We start from the raw sequence: 21,302 nt of genomic DNA on the forward strand, positions 1-21,302 counted from the left end.
AATTAGTTGAGTAAAATTAAATGTTACATGTTTAAGGGAGTTGCATGTAGGAAGTATTATTATACGGTGCATTCGGAAAGTATTCAGACCCGTTTCTACATTTTGTTACGTTACAGCCTTATTCTAAAATTGATTAAAAAACAATTCTCATCAATCTACACTATACCCCATAATGACAAATCGAAAACAAATGTATAAAAAATTAACACATAAATTGAGCTCAGGTGCATCCTGTTTCCATTGATCATCCTTGAGATGTTTCTACAACTTGATTGTCCAACTGGTAAATTCAATTGATTGGTCATGATTTGGAAAGGCACACACCTGTCTATATAAGGTTCCACAGTTGACAGTGCAAGTCAGAGCAACCCCCCCAAAAATAATAATTTTAAACTACATTGTTGGCTAGAGGCTCGTAAAGTAAGCATTTCACTGTAAGGTTATATTCGGCGCATGTGACTTATACAATTTGATTTGATGGGGCAGTGTGATGGCGATTGCATTGTCTGTAATGAACGAACACGTCTCTTAAAAGTCATGATGTTTTTGTTTGGTTAGCTTTTGGAAATTGTAGAAATAAAAACATTTCCCTCTTCAGAAGTTCCAACTAGGCAGGCTAACGTTAGTTAGTTAATTTGCTAGGTATCATACAGTAGGCGTATATTAATAATGATATAGTTAATATAATTAGACAATCATAATTGACTGTAGCGTATGTAAAGCACCCATAAACTACCGGTCGCCGCGGAACGAACGACTGACACCTTTCCGGGAAAGTCCGGTCCATTTAAAAATCATTCCTGCCTCCTTCGCCCTGCAAGTGTATACTTGAAACGTTATCAGAAGCGTCCACTTAATTTGAGGGCTGAGGGGACAGGGTGTGTCGTTTAAGTGTTTGGAAAACAACCCTAAAGCAAATACATTTGTATGAAGCTGAATCAGGAAATGAATGTCCTCTCTTCATTGCAGATCCCGCCTTCATTCTTGTGTGATCCTTTTTCTCGAAATCTAAAAGCACAACATAGATTTAAGCTAGTGTCTTAAGTAGCAGAACATGTTATTACTCCAACCAAGTGAAAGAGAGAAATTACACGTTTTAATTTTCATCAAAAACAAAAGCCTTTGAGTTGACGGCTTGCGCAGTTCGGTGCGAGACAACCGTTAACCAGAAGACATGTCTCTCTCTACCCATGTCATTATCTCATTATCACAGCATGTATGGAGTCTATAATAACATTAGATCTCAGCCAGACACCATGTTAGCGCCTGGTTTTCTATTGGAGAAGCAGCTTCTGCCTGTCTTGATACTGTACTTTCATTGACTATAGAGGAGACGGTATGCTATTCGGCCAAAATGAGAAGTACCAGTACGGCGCTCCGGACAGCACTGGTTACAGGTTGACTAGACAGATCTAACACAGTGTTGCCAACTCCTCAGTAATGGAAAGTAGCTATTGGCGGTTCGTTTTTTAATTGATTTTTATTTGTCGCTAGAGGGGTCTGAATACTCGCTAAATACAGCGACTGAGTCTCTAAGTTGACAACACAGCGATTGTAGAATCAGCTTTATCCATCTCGATAGACCAGACTGCCCGGAAGCTCATCACCCGGACCGGAAGCTCACCGCCCGGAAGCTCATCACCCGGACCGGAAGCTTATCACCCGGACCGGAAGCTCACCGCCCGTCCACTGTGGACATGTTGCCATGGTAACGCTGGTGACTAAAACATGTCTGCAAAAGCGAAACAAAGCAACAAGTCAGCGGATAAAAATGCAAACGATAGAAATGACGTTGCGTCCAAAGTAGGAAGATATGTTAAAACCCTATTAATATTTAATATTATATGAAATATTTACTACATCATTTGTCTGGTTATTATTTGACAAACTGTTATCATAGCTAGAACTAACCTAGTTTGGCCAGCTAACCAAACTCAACTTGTGTTCTGAATCCAATTAATACAGGAAAGTGATGCTGAAAAAGCCAACCCTCAATGGAAACCTATTTCCCATGAACAAATCAACACGCTGTTGGATTTGACAGTGGAACAAGTGCAATTGTAAGTAACGAGGATATATGGACCTACTGGCCAGTTTATCTGGAAGTGTTTCATGTATCAACCTTTTGTTTTACAACAGCCAGTTTGAAGAAATACTTGGTTTGAAGAACTACCAGACGTGTCTGAAGGAGGCTTCCCGGTTGGACTACTTTGTCTCTGGCTTCTGGTGGACCAGGGAGATGAACTACACCTGTCAACAGATCTCATTCATCATGGCTCTACTGCAATTGTTACTGGACAACATCAGTGGTAAGTCATAGGATTTATAGGTAACAGACAGTATCAAATCAAATTTTATCGGTCACAGATCGAATCTCCGAGCTGACGAGGTACAAATCTGTCGTTCTGCCCCTGAACAAGGCAGTTAACCCACTGTTCCGAGGCCGTCATTGAAAATAAGAATTTGTTCTTAACTGACTTGCCTATTTAAATAAAGGTAAAATAAATAAAATTAGCAGATGTTATTGTGGGTGTAGCGAAACGCTTGTGATCCTAGCTTTGACAGTGCAGTAATATCTAACATGTAATATCTAATAAATTACACAACATAAACCCAATACACACAAATCTAAGTAAATGACAAGTGATGTCAGAGCGGAACGGACTAAGATAGAATACAGTATGTACATATGAGATGAGTAATACATAGACTAAGATACAGTAGAATAGAATACAGTATGTACATATGAGATGAGAAATACACAGACTAAGATACAGTAGAATAGAATACAGTATATATGACATAGAATACACTACACATGAGATGAGAAATGCAAGATGTGTAAACATTATTAGAGATGAAAAATGCAAGATATGTAAACATTATTAGAGATGAAAAATGCAAGATATTATTAAAAAAAATGCAAGACATTATTAAGTGAATGAGATACCATAGTATAGAATAAAGTATGAGATGAGTAATTTACTGTGCAACCTATTATTATTATGATTTTTTTTAAATGTACCCCTATTTCAACCCCAATTTCATGGTATCCAATTAGCAGTATCTTGTCTCATCGCTACAACTCCCGTACGGGCTCGGGAGAGACGAAGGTTGAAAGTCATGTGTCCTCTGATACACAATCCAAACCAAGCCGCACTGCTTCTTAACACATCGTGCATCCAACCCGGAAGCCAGCCGCACCAATGTGTCGGAGGAGACACTCCAATGTGCCTGGCAACCACTGCGCCTGGCCCTCCACAGGAGTCGCTGGTGAGACAAGGATATCCCTACCGGCCAAGCCCTCCCTAACCCGGACGACGCTGGGCCAATTGTGCGTTGCCCCACGGACCTCCCGGTCGTGGCCAGTTACGACAGAGCCTGGGCGCGAACCCAGAGTCTCTGGTGGCACAGCTGGCGCTGCAGTACAGCGCCCTTAACCACTGCGCCACCCGGGAAGCCGCAACCTATAATTTTGATTTGTTACCACGAAACTTGGGGTGTGGGCCACAAAATTGGGGTGTGGGCCACAAAATCTGAACTCCTCATGACCGGCCACAGTGGCTCGCAGGCCTGCATATCCACATCTATACCCACACATGCAGACAGCCTTTTAGTGGGCCCTAAGTAACATTTAGTTGGGGTCCCACCCCACCCTGCGAGAATTTAAGTTGCCCCCCTCATGACAGCAGAGCGAAGAAAATAGAGTTAATTTCCTCCAAAACTTCACCATTTGAGATAAAGTATTTCAATCTTCTGGATTTGTCAGTTGGGATAATTAGGAATACAGCGCCATCTCCCATCCTTGGATTAAGGTATGTTTTCCGAGACACATCTCACGCTCCTTGCTGTCCTGATCTTGGCACGGCACCGTTCCTGCCTCAGAGAGAGAAGTAATGAACGTCCAGTCAGATTCCTATGGCTAACGTCAATATGGACTGGCTGTGGCTAATATCTGTATTCATATCTGTCCTCAATGTCCCAGAGAAGCAGATGCCGTTTGTTGATAACCTGAATGAGTTGGCCAAGATGATATCAGGAACGCGCCAGTCTCCTTCTCCAGAGGTCGACTCACTGTTTGATGCTGAGCAGGCCATGTCCATCACTGACTACCTGAAGTGCAGGTAGCAAGACTCTTCTCTATTAGCCTTTTTTAGTAAGGCCTACATGATTAATATCACATGAACACTGTCCTTACTTACCTGGTGATAATCCATTCAGAGCAGTGACCCTCATATGGGATGTTGAAGTTCTGCTCTGTTGGTTACTTATCTTGGTTCACCTGTTTTACGATAGTCTCTTTCAGAACTACCAACTCTATGAGTTTCTCTTCAGCCAACCTAGAGAGGAGCTGCTCCTTGGGAAGAAGGTGAGACTGCCTGGGTCATTGTGTCCGTATGTATGTTGAGGTTTCCTGAAGGAAGCTAGTGAGTAACTTGGAAGGGCAGTGACCATAAAGAGTCCTTTCCTGTCATTGTCCCTAACCATTTATCTGTCATCTCTGTCTAACTAACTCACCACCAGGAGGCCATTTATCTGTCATCTCTGTCTAACTCACCACCAGGAGGCCATTTATCTGTCATCTCTGTCTAACTCACCATCAGGAGACCATTTATCTGTCATCTCTGTCTAACTTACCATCAGGAGGCCATTTATCTGTCATCTCTGTCTAACTCACCACCAGGAGGCCATTTATCTGTCATCTCTGTCTAACTCACCATCAGGAGACCATTTATCTGTCATCTCTGTCTAACTCACCATCAGGAGAGAATTTATCTGTCCTCTCTGTCGAACTCACCATCAGTGATGTATGGAGTCTATAATAACATCAGATCTCATTATCACAGCATGTATGGAGCCTATAATAACATCAGATCTCATTATCACAGCATGTATGGAGCCTATAATAACATCAGATCTCATTATCACAGCATGTATGGAGCCTATAATAACATTAAATCTCATTATCACAGCATGTATGGAGCCTATAATAACATTAGATCTCATTATCACAGCATGTATGGAGCCTATAATAACATTAGATCTCATTATCACAGCATGTATGGAGCCTATAATAACATTAGATCTCATTATCACAGCATGTATGGAGCCTATAATAACATCAGATCTCATTATCACAGCATGTATGGAGCCTATAATAACATTAAATCTCATTATCACAGCATGTATGGAGCCTATAATAACATTATATCTCATTATCACAGCATGTATGGAGCCTATAATAACATTATATCTCATTATCACAGCATGTATGGAGCCTATAATAACATTAAATCTCATTATCACAGCATGTATGGAGCCTATAGTATCAGATCTCATTATCACAGCATGTATGGAGCCTATAATAACATCAGAGCCCATTCAATTGATTTGTTCAATCAGAGCTCTTTTCTAGGAGCTGCAACTTCCAGGATGTGACATATAAACTCCTCATCATTTCCAGATCGAGCTGTAGTTTAGTGATTTATCCCTGACAGTTTGGAGCTATAATGAATGAGTCTGTTTGATTTCCCATTGATACCTTAACAAGGTCTGTTACCAGTTAATATGATCCTTTTCTTAATATATTCACAAATGTGAAGGCAAACATCCAACATATTCTACTGTAAGATCATGGGTGAGACTACAACCTCTATTTCCTGACTTACTGTATTCCAGAGGACCATAGAGGTGATCAGCTCAGCAGACTTTGTAGCCCCGTTGGAAGAAGGCATGAATACTGATGACTACCTCCATTACATGACTCCTGTTGAACAGCAGGAAGAGGTACTGTACTGTACTGTAGGACTACTGATGACTACCTCCATTACATGACTCCTGTTGAACAGCAGGAAGAGGTACTGTACTGTAGGACTACTGATGACTACCTCATTACATGACTCCTGTTGAACAGCAGGAAGAGGTACTGTACTGTACTGTAGGACTACTGATGACTACCTCCATTACATGACTCCTGTTGAACAGCAGGAAGAGGTACTGTACTGTAGGACTACTGATGACTACCTCCATTACATGACTCCTGTTGAACAGCAGGAAGAGGTACTGTACTGTACTGTAGGACTACTGATGACTACCTCATTACATGACTCCTGTTGAACAGCAGGAAGAGGTACTGTACTGTAGGACTACTGATGACTACCTCCATTACATGACTCCTGTTGAACAGCAGGAAGAGGTACTGTACTGTAGGACTACTGATGACTACCTCCATTACATGACTCCTGTAGAACAGCAGGAAGAGGTACTGTACTGTACTGTAGGACTACTGATGACTACCTCATTACATGACTCCTGTTGAACAGCAGGAAGAGGTACTGTACTGTAGGACTACTGATGACTACCTCCATTACATGACTCCTGTAGAACAGCAGGAAGAGGTACTGTACTGTACTGTAGGACTACTGATGACTACCTCCATTACATGACTCCTGTAGAACAGCAGGAAGAGGTACTGTACTGTACTGTAGGACTACTGATGACTACCTCCATTACATGACTCCTGTTGAACAGCAGGAAGAGGTACTGTACTGTACTGTAGGACTACTGATGACTACCTCCATTACATGACTCCTGTAGAACAGCAGGAAGAGGTACTGTACTGTAGGACTACTGATGACTACCCCCATTACATGACTCCTGTTGAACAGCAGGAAGAGGTACTGTACTGTACTGTAGGACTACTGATGACTACCTCCATTACATGACTCCTGTTGAACAGCAGGAAGAGGTACTGTACTGTAGGACTACTGATGACTACCTCCATTACATGACTCCTGTTGAACAGCAGGAAGAGGTACTGTACTGTACTGTAGGACTACTGATGACTACCTCCATTACATGACTCCTGTTGAACAGCAGGAAGAGGTACTGTACTGTAGGACTACTGATGACTACCTCCATTACATGACTCCTGTTGAACAGCAGGAAGAGGTACTGTACTGTACTGTAGGACTACTGATGACTACCTCCATTACATGACTCCTGTTGAACAGCAGGAAGAGGTACTGTACTGTAGGACTACTGATGACTACCTCCATTACATGACTCTGTTGAACAGCAGGAAGAGGTACTGTACTGTAGGACTACTGATGACTACCTCATTACATGACTCCTGTTGAACAGCAGGAAGAGGTACTGTACTGTACTGTAGGACTACTGATGACTACCTCCATTACATGACTCCTGTAGAACAGCAGGAAGAGGTACTGTACTGTACTGTAGGACTACTGATGACTACCTCATTACATGACTCCTGTTGAACAGCAGGAAGAGGTACTGTACTGTACTGTAGGACTACTGATGACTACCTCATTACATGACTCCTGTTGAACAGCAGGAAGAGGTACTGTACTGTAGGACTACTGATGACTACCTCATTACATGACTCCTGTTGAACAGCAGGAAGAGGTACTGTACTGTAGGACTACTGATGACTACCTCCATTACATGACTCCTGTTGAACAGCAGGAAGAGGTACTGTACTGTAGGACTACTGATGACTACCTCATTACATGACTCCTGTTGAACAGCAGGAAGAGGTACTGTACTGTACTGTAGGACTACTGATGACTACCTCATTACATGACTCCTGTTGAACAGCAGGAAGAGGTACTGTACTGTAGGACTACTGATGACTACCTCATTACATGACTCCTGTTGAACAGCAGGAAGAGGTACTGTACTGTAGGACTACTGATGACTACCTCATTACATGACTCCTGTTGAACAGCAGGAAGAGGTACTGTACTGTAGGACTACTGATGACTACCTCCATTACATGACTCCTGTTGAACAGCAGGAAGAGGTACTGTACTGTACTGTAGGACTACTGATGACTACCTCATTACATGACTCCTGTTGAACAGCAGGAAGAGGTACTGTACTGTACTATAGGACTACTGATGACTACCTCCATTACATGACTCCTGTTGAACAGCAGGAAGAGGTACTGTACTGTAGGACTACTGATGACTACCTCCATTACATGACTCCTGTTGAACAGCAGGAAGAGGTACTGTACTGTAGGACTACTGATGACTACCTCATTACATGACTCCTGTTGAACAGCAGGAAGAGGTACTGTACTGTAGGACTACTGATGACTACCCCCATTACATGACTCCTGTTGAACAGCAGGAAGAGGTACTATAATTGACTTTACCATGGGCTCTGCTTAGGTCACTGCTCACAGCTGATGTTTTTATATTTTCATGTACTATCTGGATTTAAAAGACAAGTAGATTAATAAATAGTACATATTGTATTATTGTGTATTATTTCTGAGTTAGTGTCACTCCTATTCCAAAACTCTTTTACCAAGTCAGTGATTCTGCTATTTCCCATAAGACCACAGGTGGGTGCTGTCACACTGTTGAAGACCTCTTCACTGAGAACTGAAGCTATGACTGATCAATGTGTTACCACGACTACTAGTACATACCATAACGGTTGATTTGAACATGTAGCAACAGAATGTCTGATACTGACCCAGGGACAGAGGACCAGGTGGCCTGTTGACCCAGGGACAGAGGACCAGCCTGTCTGATAGGTGGTGTTCTGTTGACCCAGCGGACAGAGGACCAGCCTGTCTGATAGGTGGTGTTCTGTTGACCCAGAGGACCAGCCTGTCTGATAGGTGGTGTTCTGTTGACCCAGAGGACCAGCCTGTCTGATAGGTGGTGTTCTGTTGACCCAGAGGACTAGCCTGTCTGATAGGTGGTGTTCTGTTGACCCAGAGGACCAGCCTGGCTGATAGGTGGTGTTCTGTTGACGCAGAGGACCAGCCTGTCTGATAGGTGGTGTTCTGTTGACCCAGAGGACCAGCTTGTCTGATAGGTGGTGTTCTGTTGACCCAGAGGACCGGCCTGTAAGATAGGTGGTGTTCTGTTGACCCAGAAGACCAGCCTGTCTGATAGGTGTTCTGTTGACCCAGGGGACTAGCCTGTCTGATAGGTGTTCTGTTGACCCAGAGGACCAGCCTGTCTGATAGGTGGTGTTCTGTTGACCCAGAGGACCAGCCCGTCTGATAGGTGGTGTGTGTTCTGTTGACCCAGAGGACCAGCCTGTCTGATAGGTGGTGTTCTGTTGACCCAGAGGACCGGCCTGTCTGATAGGTGGTGTTCTGTTGACCCAGAGGACCGGCCTGTCTGATAGGTGGTGTTCTGTTGACCCAGGGACAGAGGACCAGCCTGTCTGATAGGTGGTGTTCTGTTGACCCAGGGACAGAGGACCAGCCTGTCTGATAGGTGGTGTTCTGTTGACCCAGGGACAGAGGACCAGCCTGTCTGATAGGTGGTGTTCTGTTGACCCAGAGGACCAGCCTGTCTGATAGGTGGTGTTCTGTTGACCCAGAGGACCAGCCTGTCTGATAGGTGGTGTTCTGTTGACCCAGGGACAGAGGACCTGTCTGATAGGTGGTGTTCTGTTGACCAGAGGACTAGCCTGTCTGATAGGTGGTGTTCTGTTGACCCAGAGGACCAGCCTGTCTGATAGGTGGTGTTCTGTTGACCCCAGAGGACCAGCCTGTCTGATAGGTGGTGTTCTGTTGACCCAGAGGACCAGCCTGGCTGATAGGTGGTGTTCTGTTGACCCAGAGGACCAGCCTGTCTGGTGGGTGGTGTTCTGTTGACCCAGAGGACCAGCCTGTCTGATAGGTGGTGTTCTGTTGACCCAGAGGACCAGCCTGTCTGATAGGTGGTGTTCTGTTGACCCAGAGGACCAGCCTGTCTGATAGGTGTTCTGTTGACCCAGAGGACTAGCCTGTCTGATAGGTGTTCTGTTGACCCAGAGGACCAGCCTGTCTGATAGGTGGTGTTCTGTTGACCCAGAGGGACCAGCCTGTCTGATAGGTGGTGTGGTCTGTTGACCCAGAGGACCAGCCTGTCTGATAGGTGGTGTTCTGTTGACCCAGAGGACCAGCCTGTCTGATAGGTGGTGTTCTGTTGACCCAGAGGACCAGCCTGTCTGATAGGTGGTGTTCTGTTGACCCAGAGGACCAGCCTGTCTGATAGGTGGTGTTCTGTTGACCAGGGACAGAGGACCAGCCTGTCTGATAGGTGGTGTTCTGTTGACCCAGGGACAGAGGACCAGCCTGTCTGATGGGTGGTGTTCTGTTGACCCAGAGGACCAGCCTGTCTGATAGGTGGGTGTTCTGTTGACCAGCCTGTCTGATGGGTGGTGTTCTGGACAGAGGACCAGCCTGTCTGATAGGTGGTGTTCTGTTGACCCAGGGACAGAGGACCAGCCTGTCTGATAGGTGGTGTTCTGTTGACCCAGAGGACCAGCCTGTCTGATAGGTGGTGTTCTGTTGACCCAGAGGACCGGCCTGTCTGATAGGTGGTGTTCTGTTGACCCAGGGACAGAGGACCAGCCTGTCTGATAGGTGGTGTTCTGTTGACCCAGGGACAGAGGACCAGCCTGTCTGATAGGTGGTGTTCTGTTGACCCAGGGACAGAGGACCAGCCTGTCTGATAGGTGGTGTTCTGTTGACCCAGAGGACCAGCCTGTCTGATAGGTGGTGTTCTGTTGACCCAGAGGATCAGCCTGTCTGATAGGTGGTGTTCTGTTGACCCAGAGGACCAGCCTGTCTGATAGGTGGTGTTCTGTTGACCCAGGACCAGCCTGTCTGATAGGTGGTGTTCTGTTGACCCAGAGGACCAGCCTGTCTGATAGGTGGTGTTCTGTTGACCCAGAGGACCAGCCTGTCTGATAGGTGGTGTTCTGTTGACCCAGAGGACTAGCCTGTCTGATAGGTGGTGTTCTGTTGACCCAGAGGACCAGCCTGGCTGATAGGTGGTGTTCTGTTGACCCAGAAGACCAGCCTGTCTGGTGGGTGGTGTTCTGTTGACCCAGAGGACCAGCCTGTAAGATAGGTGGTGTTCTGTTGACCCAGAAGACCAGCCTGTCTGATAGGTGTTCTGTTGACCCAGGGGACCAGCCTGTTCTGATAGGTGTTCTGTTGACCCAGAGGACTAGCCTGTCTGATAGGTGTTCTGTTGACCCAGAGGACCATCCTGTCTGATAGGTGGTGTTCTGTTGACCCAGAGGACCAGCCTGTCTGATAGGTGGTGTTCTGTTGACCCAGAGGACCAGCCTGTCTGATAGGTGGTGTTCTGTTGGCCCAGGGACAGAGGACCAGCCTGTCTGATAGGTGGTGTTCTGTTGACCCAGGGACAGAGGACCAGCCTGTCTGATAGGCGGTGTTCTGTTGACCCAGGGACAGAGGACCAGCCTGTCTGATAGGTGGTGTTCTGTTGACCCAGAGGACCAGCCTGTCTGATAGGTGGTGTTCTGTTGACCCAGGGACAGAGGACCAGCCTGTCTGATAGGTGGTGTTCTGTTGACCCAGAGGACCAGCCTGTCTGATAGGTGGTGTTCTTTTGACCCAGAAGACCAGCCTGTCTGATAGGTGGTGTTCTGTTGACCCAGGGACAGAGGACCAGCCTGTCTGATAGGTGTTCTGTTGACCCAGGGACAGAGGACCAGCCTGTCTGATAGGTGGTGTTCTGTTGACCCAGAGACAGAGGACCAGCCTGTCTGATAGGTGGTGTTCTGTTGACCCAGGGACAGAGGACCAGCCTGTCTGATAGGTGGTGTTCTGTTGACCCAGGGACAGAGGACCAGCCTGTCTGATAGGTGGTGTTCTGTTGACCCAGGGACAGAGGACCAGCCTGTCTGATAGGTGGTGTTCTGTTGACCCAGGGACAGAGGACCAGCCTGTCTGATAGGTGGTGTTCTGTTGACCCAGAGGACTAGCCTGTCTGATAGGTGGTGTTCTGTTGACCCAGAGGACCAGCCTGTCTGATAGGTGGTGTTCTGTTGACCCAGGGACAGAGGACCAGCCTGTCTGATAGGTGGTGTTCTGTTGACCCAGAGGACTAGCCTGTCTGATAGGTGGTGTTCTGTTGACCCAGAGGACCAGCCTGTCTGATAGGTGGTGTTCTGTTGACCCAGAGGACTAGCCTGTCTGATAGTTGGTGTTCTGTTGACCCACAGGACCAGCCTGGCTGATAGGTGGTGTTCTGTTGACCCAGAGGACCAGCCTGTCTGGTGGGTGGTGTTCTGTTGACCCAGAGGACCAGCCTGTAAGATAGATGTTCTGTTGACCCAGGGGACCAGCCTGTTCTGATAGGTGTTCTGTTGACCCAGAGGACTAGCCTGTCTGATAGGTGTTCTGTTGACCCAGAGGACCAGCCTGTCTGATAGGTGGTGTTCTGTTGACCCAGAGGGCCAGCCCGTCTGATAGGTGGTGTGTGGTCTGTTGACCCAGAGGATCAGCCTGTTTGATAGGTGGTGTTCTGTTGACCCAGAGGACCGGCCTGTCTGATAGGTGGTGTTCTGTTGACCCAGAGGACCAGCCTGTCTGATAGGTGGTGTCTGTTGACCCAGAGGACCAGCCTGTCTGATAGGTGGTGTTCTGTTGACCCAGGGACAGAGGACCAGCCTGTCTGATAGGTGGTGTTCTGTTGACCCAGGGACAGAGGACCAGCCTGTCTGATAGGTGGTGTTCTGTTGACCCAGGGACAGAGGACCAGCCTGTCTGATAGGTGGAGTTCTGTTGACCCAGAGGACCAGCCTGTCTGATAGGTGGTGTTCTGTTGACCCAGAGGACCAGCCTGTCTGATAGGTGGTGTTCTGTTGACCCAGAGGACCAGCCTGTCTGATAGGTGGTGTTCTGTTGACCCAGAGGACCAGCCTGTCTGATAGGTGGTGTTCTGTTGACCCAGGGACAGAGGACCAGCCTGTCTGATAGGTGGTGTTCTGTTGACCCAGAGGACCATCCTGTCTGATAGGTGGTGTTCTGTTGACCCAGAGGACCAGCCTGTCTGATAGGTGGTGTTCTGTTGACCCAGGGACAGAGGACCAGCCTGTCTGATAGGTGGTGTCTGTTGACCCAGAGGACCAGCCTGTCTGATAGGTGGTGTTCTGTTGACCCAGGGACAGAGGACCAGCCTGTCTGATAGGTGGTGTCTGTTGACCCAGAGGACCAGCCTGTCTGATAGGTGGTGTTCTGTTGACCCAGAGGACCAGCCTGTCTGATAGGTGGTGTTCTGTTGACCCAGAGGACTAGCCTGTCTGATAGGTGGTGTTCTGTTGACCCAGAGGACCAGCCTGGCTGATAGGTGGTGTTCTGTTGACCCAGAGGACCAGCCTGTCTGGTGGGTGGTGTTCTGTTACCCAGAGGACCAGCCTGTCTGATAGGTGGTGTTCTGTTGACCCAGGGACAGAGGACCAGCCTGTCTGATAGGTGGTGTTCTGTTGACCCAGAGGACCAGCCTGTCTGATAGGTGGTGTTCTTTTGACCCAGAAGACCAGCCTGTCTGATAGGTGGTGTTCTGTTGACCCAGGGACAGAGGACCAGCCTGTCTGATAGGTGTTCTGTTGACCCAGGGACAGAGGACCAGCCTGTCTGATAGGTGGTGTTCTGTTGACCCAGAGGACCAGCCTGTCTGATAGGTGGTGTTCTGTTGACCCAGGGACAGAGGACCAGCCTGTCTGATAGGTGGTGTTCTGTTGACCCAGAGGACTAGCCTGTCTGATAGGTGGTGTTCTGTTGACCCAGAGGACCAGCCTGTCTGATAGGTGGTGTTCTGTTGACCCATAGGACTAGCCTGTCTGATAGGTGGTGTTCTGTTGACCCAGAGGGCCAGCCTGGCTGATAGGTGGTGTTCTGTTGACCCAGAGGACCAGCCTGTCTGGTGGGTGGTGTTCTGTTGACCCAGAGGACCAGCCTGTAAGATAGGTGGTGTTCTGTTGACCCAGAGGGCCAGCCCGTCTGATAGGTGGTGTGTGGTCTGTTGACCCAGAGGATCAGCCTGTTTGATAGGTGGTGTTCTGTTGACCCAGAGGACCGGCCTGTCTGATAGGTGGTGTTCTGTTGACCCAGAGGACCAGCCTGTCTGATAGGTGGTGTCTGTTGACCCAGAGGACCAGCCTGTCTGATAGGTGGTGTTCTGTTGACCCAGGGACAGAGGACCAGCCTGTCTGATAGGTGGTGTTCTGTTGACCCAGGGACAGAGGACCAGCCTGTCTGATAGGTGGTGTTCTGTTGACCCAGGGACAGAGGACCAGCCTGTCTGATAGGTGGAGTTCTGTTGACCCAGAGGACCAGCCTGTCTGATAGGTGGTGTTCTGTTGACCCAGAGGACCAGCCTGTCTGATAGGTGGTGTTCTGTTGACCCAGAGGACCAGCCTGTCTGATAGGTGGTGTTCTGTTGACCCAGAGGACCAGCCTGTCTGATAGGTGGTGTTCTGTTGACCCAGGGACAGAGGACCAGCCTGTCTGATAGGTGGTGTTCTGTTGACCCAGAGGACCAGCCTGTCTGATAGGTGGTGTTCTGTTGACCCAGAGGACCAGCCTGTCTGATAGGTGGTGTTCTGTTGACCCAGGGACAGAGGACCAGCCTGTCTGATAGGTGGTGTTCTGTTGACCCAGGGACAGAGGACCAGCCTGTCTGATAGGTGGAGTTCTGTTGACCCAGAGGACCAGCCTGTCTGATAGGTGGTGTTCTGTTGACCCAGAGGACCAGCCTGTCTGATAGGTGGTGTTCTGTTGACCCAGAGGACCAGCCTGTCTGATAGGTGGTGTTCTGTTGACCCAGAGGACCAGCCTGTCTGATAGGTGGTGTTCTGTTGACCCAGGGACAGAGGACCAGCCTGTCTGATAGGTGGTGTTCTGTTGACCCAGAGGACCAGCCTGTCTGATAGGTGGTGTTCTGTTGACCCAGAGGACCAGCCTGTCTGATAGGTGGTGTTCTGTTGACCCAGGGACAGAGGACCAGCCTGTCTGATAGGTGGTGTCTGTTGACCCAGAGGACCAGCCTGTCTGATAGGTGGTGTTCTGTTGACCCAGAGGACCAGCCTGTCTGATAGGTGGTGTTCTGTTGACCCAGAGGACTAGCCTGTCTGATAGGTGGTGTTCTGTTGACCCAGAGGACCAGCCTGGCTGATAGGTGGTGTTCTGTTGACCCAGAGGACCAGCCTGTCTGGTGGGTGGTGTTCTGTTGACCCAGAGGACCAGCCTGTAAGATAGGTGGTGTTCTGTTGACCCAGAAGACCAGCCTGTCTGATAGGTGTTCTGTTGACCCAGGGGACCAGCCTGTTCTGATAGGTGTTCTGTTGACCCAGAGGACTAGCCTGTCTGATAGGTGTTCTGTTGACCCAGAGGACCATCCTGTCTGATAGGTGGTGTTCTGTTGACCCAGAGGACCAGCCTGTCTGATAGGTGGTGTCTGTTGACCCAGAGGACCAGCCTGTCTGATAGGTGGTGTTCTGTTGGCCCAGGGACAGAGGACCAGCCTGTCTGATAGGTGGTGTTCTGTTGACCCAGGGACAGAGGACCAGCCTGTCTGATAGGCGGTGTTCTGTTGACCCAGGGACAGAGGACCAGCCTGTCTGATAGGTGGTGTTCTGTTGACCCAGAGGACCAGCCTGTCTGATAGGTGGTGTTCTGTTGACCCAGGGACAGAGGACCAGCCTGTCTGATAGGTGGTGTTCTGTTGACCCAGAGGACCAGCCTGTCTGATAGGTGGTGTTCTTTTGACCCAGAAGACCAGCCTGTCTGATAGGTGGTGTTCTGTTGACCCAGGGACAGAGGACCAGCCTGTCTGATAGGTGTTCTGTTGACCCAGGGACAGAGGACCAGCCTGTCTGATAGGTGGTGTTCTGTTGACCCAGAGGACCAGCCTGTCTGATAGGTGGTGTTCTGTTGACCCAGGGACAGAGGACCAGCCTGTCTGATAGGTGGTGTTCTGTTGACCCAGAGGACTAGCCTGTCTGATAGGTGGTGTTCTGTTGACCCAGAGGACCAGCCTGTCTGATAGGTGGTGTTCTGTTGACCCATAGGACTAGCCTGTCTGATAGGTGGTGTTCTGTTGACCCAGAGGACCAGCCTGGCTGATAGGTGGTGTTCTGTTGACCCAGAGGACCAGCCTGTCTGGTGGGTGGTGTTCTGTTGACCCAGAGGACCAGCCTGTAAGATAGGTGGTGTTCTGTTGACCCAGAAGACCAGCCTGTCTGATAGGTGTTCTGTTGACCCAGAGGACTAGCCTGTCTGATAGGTGTTCTGTTGACCCAGAGGACCAGCCTGTAAGATAGGTGGTGTTCTGTTGACCCAGAAGACCAGCCTGTCTAATAGGTGTTCTGTTGACCCAGGGGACCAGCCTGTTCTGATAGGTGTTCTGTTGACCCAGAGGACTAGCCTGTCTGATAGGTGTTCTGTTGACCCAGAGGACCAGCCTGTCTGATAGGTGGTGTTCTGTTGACCCAGGGACAGAGGACCAGCCTGTAAGATAGGTGGTGTTCTGTTGACCCAGGGACAGAGGACCGGCCTGTCTGATAGGTGGTGTTCTGTTGACCCAGAGGACCAGCCTGTAAGATAGGTGGTGTTCTGTTGACCCAGAAGACCAGCCTGTCTGATAGGTGTTCTGTTGACCCAGGGGACCAGCCTGTTCTGATAGGTGTTCTGTTGACCCAGAGGACTAGCCTGTCTGATAGGTGTTCTGTTGACCCAGAGGACCGGCCTGTCTGATAGGTGGTGTTCTGTTGACCCAGGGACAGAGGACCAGCCTGGCTGATAGGTGGTGTTCTGTTGACCCAGAGGACCAGCCTGTCTGGTGGGTGGTGTTCTGTTACCCAGAGGACCAGCCTGTCTGATAGGTGGTGTTCTGTTGACCCAGGGACAGAGGACCAGCCTGTCTGATAGGTGGTGTTCTGTTGACCCAGAGGACCAGCCTGTCTGATAGGTGGTGTTCTTTTGACCCAGAAGACCAGCCTGTCTGATAGGTGGTGTTCTGTTGACCCAGGGACAGAGGACCAGCCTGTCTGATAGGTGTTCTGTTGACCCAGGGACAGAGGACCAGCCTGTCTGATAGGTGGTGTTCTGTTGACCCAGAGGACCAGCCTGTCTGATAGGTGGTGTTCTGTTGACCCAGGGACAGAGGACCAGCCTGTCTGATAGGTGGTGTTCTGTTGACCCAGAGGACTAGCCTGTCTGATAGGTGGTGTTCTGTTGACCCAGAGGACCAGCCTGTCTGATAGGTGGTGTTCTGTTGACCCATAGGACTAGCCTGTCTGATAGGTGGTGTTCTGTTGACCCAGAGGGCCAGCCTGGCTGATAGGTGGTGTTCTGTTGACCCAGAGGACCAGCCTGTCTGGTGGGTGGTGTTCTGTTGACCCAGAGGACCAGCCTGTAAGATAGGTGGTGTTCTGTTGACCCAGAGGGCCAGCCCGTCTGATAGGTGGTGTGTGGTCTGTTGACCCAGAGGATCAGCCTGTTTGATAGGTGGTGTTCTGTTGACCCAGAGGACCGGCCTGTCTGATAGGTGGTGTTCTGTTGACCCAGAGGACCAGCCTGTCTGATAGGTGGTGTCTGTTGACCCAGAGGACCAGCCTGTCTGATAGGTGGTGTTCTGTTGACCCAGGGACAGAGGACCAGCCTGTCTGATAGGTGGTGTTCTGTTGACCCAGGGACAGAGGACCAGCCTGTCTGATAGGTGGTGTTCTGTTGACCCAGGGACAGAGGACCAGCCTGTCTGATAGGTGGAGTTCTGTTGACCCAGAGGACCAGCCTGTCTGATAGGTGGTGTTCTGTTGACCCAGAGGACCAGCCTGTCTGATAGGTGGTGTTCTGTTGACCCAGAGGACCAGCCTGTCTGATAGGTGGTGTTCTGTTGACCCAGAGGACCAGCCTGTCTGATAGGTGGTGTTCTGTTGACCCAGGGACAGAGGACCAGCCTGTCTGATAGGTGGTGTTCTGTTGACCCAGAGGACCAGCCTGTCTGATAGGTGGTTCTGTTGACCCAGAGGACCAGCCTGTCTGATAGGTGGTGTTCTGTTGACCCAGGGACAGAGGACCAGCCTGTCTGATAGGTGGTGTTCTGTTGACCCAGGGACAGAGGACCAGCCTGTCTGATAGGTGGAGTTCTGTTGACCCAGAGGACCAGCCTGTCTGATAGGTGGTGTTCTGTTGACCCAGAGGACCAGCCTGTCTGATAGGTGGTGTTCTGTTGACCCAGAGGACCAGCCTGTCTGATAGGTGGTGTTCTGTTGACCCAGAGGACCAGCCTGTCTGATAGGTGGTGTTCTGTTGACCCAGGGACAGAGGACCAGCCTGTCTGATAGGTGGTGTTCTGTTGACCCAGAGGACCAGCCTGTCTGATAGGTGGTGTTCTGTTGACCCAGAGGACCAGCCTGTCTGATAGGTGGTGTTCTGTTGACCCAGGGACAGAGGACCAGCCTGTCTGATAGGTGGTGTCTGTTGACCCAGAGGACCAGCCTGTCTGATAGGTGGTGTTCTGTTGACCCAGAGGACCAGCCTGTCTGATAGGTGGTGTTCTGTTGACCCAGAGGACTAGCCTGTCTGATAGGTGGTGTTCTGTTGACCCAGAGGACCAGCCTGGCTGATAGGTGGTGTTCTGTTGACCCAGAGGACCAGCCTGTCTGGTGGGTGGTGTTCTGTTGACCCAGAGGACCAGCCTGTAAGATAGGTGGTGTTCTGTTGACCCAGAAGACCAGCCTGTCTTAGGTGTTCTGTTGACCCAGGGGACCAGCCTGTTCTGATAGGTGTTCTGTTGACCCAGAGGACTAGCCTGTCTGATAGGTGTTCTGTTGACCCAGAGGACCATCCTGTCTGATAGGTGGTGTTCTGTTGACCCAGAGGACCAGCCTGTCTGATAGGTGGTGTCTGTTGACCCAGAGGACCAGCCTGTCTGATAGGTGGTGTTCTGTTGGCCCAGGGACAGAGGACCAGCCTGTCTGATAGGTGGTGTTCTGTTGACCCAGGGACAGAGGACCAGCCTGTCTGATAGGTGGTGTTCTGTTGACCCAGGGACAGAGGACCAGCCTGTCTGATAGGTGGTGTCTGTTGACCCAGAGGACCAGCCTGTCTGATAGGTGGTGTTCTGTTGACCCAGGGACAGAGGACCAGCCTGTCTGATAGGTGGTGTTCTGTTGACCCAGGGACAGAGGACCAGCCTGTCTGATAGGTGGTGTTCTTTTGACCCAGAAGACCAGCCTGTCTGATAGGTGGTGTTCTGTTGACCCAGGGACAGAGGACCAGCCTGTCTGATAGGTGTTCTGTTGACCCAGGGACAGAGGACCAGCCTGTCTGATAGGTGGTGTTCTGTTGACCCAGAGGACCAGCCTGTCTGATAGGTGGTGTTCTGTTGACCCAGGGACAGAGGACCAGCCTGTCTGATAGGTGGTGTTCTGTTGACCCAGAGGACTAGCCTGTCTGATAGGTGGTGTTCTGTTGACCCAGAGGACCAGCCTGTCTGATAGGTGGTGTTCTGTTGACCCATAGGACTAGCCTGTCTGATAGGTGGTGTTCTGTTGACCCAGAGGACCAGCCTGGCTGATAGGTGGTGTTCTGTTGACCCAGAGGACCAGCCTGTCTGGTGGGTGGTGTTCTGTTGACCCAGAGGACCAGCCTGTAAGATAGGTGGTGTTCTGTTGACCCAGAAGACCAGCCTGTCTGATAGGTGTTCTGTTGACCCAGAGGACTAGCCTGTCTGATAGGTGTTCTGTTGACCCAGAGGACCAGCCTGTAAGATAGGTGGTGTTCTGTTGACCCAGAAGACCAGCCTGTCTAATAGGTGTTCTGTTGACCCAGGGGACCAGCCTGTTCTGATAGGTGTTCTGTTGACCCAGAGGACTAGCCTGTCTGATAGGTGTTCTGTTGACCCAGAGGACCAGCCTGTCTGATAGGTGGTGTTCTGTTGACCCAGGGACAGAGGACCAGCCTGTAAGATAGGTGGTGTTCTGTTGACCCAGGGACAGAGGACCGGCCTGTCTGATAGGTGGTGTTCTGTTGACCCAGAGGACCAGCCTGTAAGATAGGTGGTGTTCTGTTGACCCAGAAGACCAGCCTGTCTGATAGGTGTTCTGTTGACCCAGGGGACCAGCCTGTTCTGATAGGTGTTCTGTTGACCCAGAGGACTAGCCTGTCTGATAGGTGTTCTGTTGACCCAGAGGACCGGCCTGTCTGATAGGTGGTGTTCTGTTGACCCAGGGACAGAGGACCAGCCTGTCTGATAGGTGGTGTTCTGTTGACCCAGAGGACCAGCCTGTCTGATAGGTGGTGTTCTGTTGACCCAGAGGACCAGCCTGTCTGATAGGTGGTGTTCTGTTGACCCAGGGACAGAGGACCAGCCTGTCTGATAGGTGGTGTTCTGTTGACCCAGGGACAGAGGACCAGCCTGTCTGATAGGTGGTGTTCTGTTGACCCAGGGACAGAGGACCAGCCTGTCTGATAGGTGGTGTTTTGTTGACCCAGGGACAGAGGACCGGCCTGTCTGATAGGTGGTGTTCTGTTGACCCAGAGGACTAGCCTGTCTGATAGGTGGTGTTCTGTTGACCCAGAGGACCAGCCTGTCTGATAGGTGGTGTTCTGTTGACCCAGAGGACCGGCCTGTCTGATAGGTGGTGTTCTGTTGACCCAGAGGACCGGCCTGTCTGATAGGTGGTGTTCTGTTGACCCAGGGACAGAGGACCAGCCAGGAGGAGGATGGAGAGGTACCAGGTGAAACAGCTCTGGAGCAGGAGAAGGAGAACAAGGCTACATGGTTGGAAGGATACAACGTTCAGGATGTCAAAGACGTGCTGGGAGACCTGACCAAAGAGATGCTGGGAACCCTACAGGTAGGATTTCATGATAATACACGGAGCCAGGGGAATACACGGAGCCAGGGGAATACACGGAGCCAGGGGAATACACGGAGCCAGGGGGATACACGGAGCCAGGGGAATACACGGAGCCAGGGGGAATACACGGAGCCAGGGGGAATACACGGAGCCAGGGGGAATACACGGAGCCAGGGGGAATACACGGAGCCAGGGGGATACACGGAGCCAGGGGGAATACACGGAGCCAGGGGGAATACACGGAGCCAGGGGGATACACGGAGCCAGGGGGATACACTGAGCCAGGGGGATACACGGAGCCAGGGGGAATACACGGAGCCAGGGGGATACACGGAGCCAGGGGGAATACACGGAGCCAGGGGGATACACGGAGCCAGGGGGAATACACACAGGGGAGCCAGGGGAATACACGGAGCCAGGGGGAGCCAGGGGGAATACACGGAGCCAGGGGAATACACGGAGCCAGGGGGAATACACGGAGCCAGGGGGAATACACGGAGCCAGGGGAATACACGGAGCCAGGGGGAATACACGGAGCCAGGGGAATACACGGAGCCAGGGGGAATACACGGAGCCAGGGGGAATACACTGAGCCAGGGGGAATACACTGAGCCAGGGGGAATACACTGAGCCAGGGGGAA

General features: G+C 50.2%; 1 protein-coding gene across 1 annotated transcript; it reads left to right on the forward strand.

Annotated features, from left to right (window-relative positions):
* Positions 1-1,433: 1,433 nt before the first annotated feature.
* On the forward strand, positions 1,434-20,658 carry LOC124023649 (ciliary-associated calcium-binding coiled-coil protein 1-like; the record flags this gene model as incomplete). The annotated part of the gene is made up of 7 exons (XM_046338004.1): positions 1,434-1,803; positions 1,966-2,060; positions 2,140-2,309; positions 3,986-4,124; positions 4,297-4,369; positions 5,680-5,787; positions 20,500-20,658. Coding segments are annotated over exons 1-7 (819 nt in total), but the record flags the coding sequence as incomplete, so codon positions are not given.
* Positions 20,659-21,302: the final 644 nt, after the last annotated feature.

Source organism: Oncorhynchus gorbuscha, unplaced genomic scaffold (genome assembly GCF_021184085.1).
Source record: "Oncorhynchus gorbuscha isolate QuinsamMale2020 ecotype Even-year unplaced genomic scaffold, OgorEven_v1.0 Un_scaffold_1667, whole genome shotgun sequence".
In the NCBI taxonomy this organism is placed as follows: Eukaryota; Metazoa; Chordata; class Actinopteri; order Salmoniformes; family Salmonidae; genus Oncorhynchus; species Oncorhynchus gorbuscha.